Source organism: Corvus brachyrhynchos, unplaced genomic scaffold (assembly GCF_000691975.1).
Source record: "Corvus brachyrhynchos isolate BGI_N302 unplaced genomic scaffold, ASM69197v1 scaffold10, whole genome shotgun sequence".
NCBI lineage: Eukaryota > Metazoa > Chordata > Aves > Passeriformes > Corvidae > Corvus > Corvus brachyrhynchos.
In genome coordinates, this window is record NW_008236180.1 from 3,441,028 (window position 1) to 3,444,894 (window position 3,867).

General features: G+C 62.6%; 2 protein-coding genes across 5 annotated transcripts in view; both read right to left on the reverse strand.

Moving 5' to 3' along the window:
- The window catches only part of SCRT2 (scratch family transcriptional repressor 2), a 10,164-nt gene extending 9,357 nt beyond the window's left edge, over positions 1-807 (reverse strand). Inside the window, 3 exon segments of the mRNA XM_017735684.1 lie at positions 656-688; positions 691-744; positions 747-807. Coding sequence (XP_017591173.1) covers positions 656-688; positions 691-744; positions 747-807 — 148 coding nt within the window.
- Positions 642-3,590, reverse strand: SLC52A3 (solute carrier family 52 member 3). Of its 4 annotated transcripts, none has more exons than XM_008634264.2 (4): positions 3,500-3,590; positions 1,543-2,613; positions 1,177-1,300; positions 642-1,057 (listed from the first exon to the last, which is right to left on the reverse strand). In XM_008634264.2, exons 2-4 carry the CDS (start codon positions 2,568-2,570, stop codon positions 845-847), a joined length of 1,365 nt encoding a protein of 454 aa, XP_008632486.1. In that variant the 5' UTR covers positions 2,571-2,613; positions 3,500-3,590; the 3' UTR covers positions 642-844. The 4 variants fall into 4 exon arrangements, with proteins under 4 accessions (XP_008632486.1, XP_017589134.1, XP_017589145.1 ...); XM_017733645.1 differs by lacking the exon at positions 3,500-3,590 and adding an exon at positions 3,350-3,493; XM_017733656.1 differs by lacking the exon at positions 3,500-3,590 and adding an exon at positions 3,192-3,493.
- Between the last annotated feature and the right edge of the window lie 277 nt (positions 3,591-3,867).

Here is a 3,867-nt window from a genome sequence, read left to right on the forward strand (position 1 = left end):
CCTCCGGTGCTTGCCATGCCCCAGTGCCCACTTGGCCCCCGCCCTGGCTGGCATGGCTAGGGCACAGTTGGGTACCAGGTGGCCCAGCCCTGGCACCGGTGCTGTGGTACCCCTGCTGTGGGCATTGTGCCCACGCTGCTCTGGTGCGGGGCTCTGCTGTGGTCCCTCCCCAGCTCTGCCCGTCTCAGGGTGCAGCAGGGCTGAGATGGGGTGCAGGGGGCACACGGCTGTGGGGAGGGAGCAGAAAGCACAGATGGGACCACAGCAGAGGGTGGCAAATATCACGCATGTCCCTCCAGTCCCACTGTGCCTCAGTTTCCCCAGCTGCTATTGGGGGCCTTGTGAATGTCCCGTGTCGCCCACCATCCCCCTCCCCACGGCCGCCTTTGTCCCCACTCCCCCCAGCTGGCTGCAAACCCCCTGTCTGGGGGCAGCTGCCACAGCACAGGGCCGGGAACACCACCAGTGCTGCCGGGTGCAGCTGGGGCTGTGCCCACCCACAGAGCCCAGGGGGGCTTTAGGGCACGATGCCAAACGGTGCCAGATCCCCCAGGGGAAGGGATAGGACATGGCCCCAGTTGAGAGGTACCCAGGTGGGGGGCACTGGCGCATGGAGGGTGCGGGCAGCAGGGAGGCAGAGAGCTGAGTAAAACACCTTCTATTGCTTTCACATGATGGGAACACCCTGTGGGACAAATCCCTGAAGATGCTGCTCCCTGGCAGAGCCCATCAGGGAGCTGGTCCCAGACCATCCTGGTCCCACTGCTGCTTCCAGGCCAGCCAGCCTCGCTGATTTTGGGAGTTCATGCTGGCAAGAGCAGCGGTCTTGGGGTGCCCACCCCACTCATTCTGGGCACTGCAGGCTGCAGTAGTCAGCAGATTTGAAAAGGCTGTAGACATTGACAAGGGGAAACATGAGCAGCGCCCCAAGGAGGGAGCCCAGCTGCTCCAGCACCCCGTACCACACCAGCGCACTGTGGCTGCGGCTCCGCAGGATCACCCCGGCCATCGCCTTCACGTAGGAGAGCGTCCCAGTGAACAGCACCCAGGAGAGGATCTGGTGGCACAGATGAGAGAGAGGTCAGGGCTGGGGGATCTCCACTGAGGGGACAGGTGAGGTCAGGTCCAGGTGTGGTGTCAAAGACCTCCCTGAGTGAGAGGGACACCATAACTTACGATGATGGCATCGCCCCACTGGGACTGCTGGAGGAGTGGGCAGGGACTCATCACCGCGATGGCCATGTTGTAGGCACCAAAGCCTGTCCCTGCCATGGTGAGGATGCCCATCAGGGTCAGGGACCTGCAAGAGACATGCAAGTGTCACTGGAGAACACTACCTGTCCCTGGTGAACAGCACAGGCACGCAGCACATTCCGGCTCCTTGCTGTCTCCATCCTCCTTTCCTGGGGTGTCTGTGCTGCCAGGGCACGGGCACCCCACAGTCCCCCTCCCACCCCCAACTCTTGCAAAGTAGGGGCCACTCTTAACGGCAGAAGCCCCTGGTGTGCACCCTGCTGCAACCCCCAGGACCCTACAACCCACCTGCTGGGCAGGAGCATGGCCACGATGCAGGCGAGGGGGTTGGCCATGGAGCTGAGCGTGGCTGCCAGGTGATAGGTGATGTGTCCATAGGGCAGGCAGGAGTAGGACTGCACAGATGGCAGGACCCCATTCGTCAGGGCACTCACCCAGGCGATGAGGAGGTAGATGAGGGTGAGCTTGGTTAAGGAGTAGGAGAACTTCTGCGGCAGGATGTCCCCAGGTCCCTTGAGATCCTTTGAGCATGAGCAGCCTCTGCTCAGCTGCAAGTCAGGTCCCTCGTGAAGGACCTGGTCAAATGAGTTCAGCACGATGTTGCTGGAAAAGAGGTGCTGCTTAGAGAGCTCCCACACCTTGGGCTGCCGGGTGAGGAAGAAGAAGGCCAGCAAGCAGGTCAGCATCATTGCAGTCATGAGCAGGAAAAAGATGAGGGTGGAGAACTTGGGTGGGAGGTAGCGTGACTCCAGATGGAAAATGGTGCTCTCCACGGTCTCATTGCCGGTGGTGATATTGACCTCGTAGCTGACATTGGTGCAGCTGGAGATACCAGAGCCCTGGCCCAGGGCAATGAGAGCAGGGATCAGCCCACTGAGCCCTTCGCCTATGAAGAAGGTGGATGTGTACTGGGGCTGCAGCTGCATCATGAAGGGCAGGAAGGTGACAGAGGAGGTGCAGTCCACCAGGGCCAGGAAGAAGGTAAGGACTAGGAAGGGGATGCTGTGGGACGTCCCGGAAATGAGGGACGTGTGGTTCCAGAGGAAAGCCAGGAGCAAGCAGGCCATGACACCCACGGACACAATTGCATAGATAACAGCCACCTCCTTCAGCAAGCCAGGCCGAAAGCGATTCATGAGGGTGACGAAGAGTGGTCCCACGTTGGCCATCTGGATGATGATGGTGATGTACGAGGGCAGGTACCACTGCTCTGGCAGCACTGTCACCAGCAGTGGCAACTCCACCCACAGCCCATTGATGGCCACCCAGGAGCCCATGCCAAAGGCACAGGCCAGAAGGTGGGTGAGAAGTGCCATGGCTCAGGGCTGGGTGCCTGGGCCTGGGAGTGACGCTGCTGTGCTGTGGGGAGAGACTTTGATGAGTGGTGAGGTGAGATCTGACCCTTCCAGATCCTGGCCCTGTCCTCCCATGACCACTGCCTGCATTGGTAGAACAGCTTCCCTCCTACGTTCTGTGGGGGTGTGGGGCCCACAGCCCAGCCCAGCCCCACTTTGCCCTCTGCAACCCCTGCGGACCCCTCTGCCCCCTTCAAGTGATGACAGGGTGCCCTCCTGCCCTGGGTGTGGATCCTGATGAGCTCCACCTGGTCTCATCCCAGAGGGCTGGGGCTTGGGAGCAGCAAGTGCGGTACCCAGGAGGGCATTGAACCTGTGCCAACTCACGTTGCAGCTCGGTGCAGCCTGGAAGGGCTCGGCACAGCCGGGTGCAGGGGGAAGAGGGCTCTCACCTGGGGGCTGAGTGTCCTGGGCAGCTGCTCTGCTGGGAATGGACGCCTCGTACCTCCCACTGCATCCGCAGGGCAGGACGACGCAGCGCCCGTCTCCTCCCAGCCAGGACCCGCGCGATCCCGACACGCCCCGGTGGCCGCGGGAGACAGGCCCCAGCAGCCCATCCTGCAGCCCAGCCTCGGCTCGTACCAGTCAGCTGAGTCAGCTGGGATCCAGACACCTCCCTTGCCCACTCTCATCCCGCCCCTGGGAAGAACTCTGACGTCCCTACGTTCCGTGTCCCCGCAACCCCGCGGAGCCGTCTCCAGTCCTCTCCCGGGGCGTTGAGGCCGCCAGAGGAAACTCACGTCTCACGGGGCTGAGCCTGGCGGGCGCAACAACCCGCTGATGGTCCCGGCCCCGGCCCCGCGGGGAGGCATCGGGGCTGGAACAGGAACCAGGAAGGAAACGGGCTCCGGTCTGACCGGTCCCTCGGCAATCTCCCAAGGGGAACTCACTGCGCTTTGGGGACAGGCAGCACCACGCGGGCGGGAGCCACTCCTGGCTGCCGCAGCAGTGACGTGAGGCGGGCACGTCACCACCTCCGGATGCGTACGGGTGATAGCCTGGCCCTGCTCTGCTCCTCGTCTTTGGTCCCAGCTGGCAGAGTCCCCAGCTCAGGGGGGTTATTATTCTTGGCGGTGTCCTGGACTTTGTCCTTGTCCCCGCCTGAACTGCGTCCCACCTATCACAGACTCTTCTTGCAGGTGCAAGTGTGACCCGGTGGCGGTTCCTGTCCCCATCAGGATCTCTGCGGGGTCAATGGGTTAGGACGGGGCGCTGGGGAACCTCCGAATGTGGCAGCTGTCCCACCTTGGCACACTGC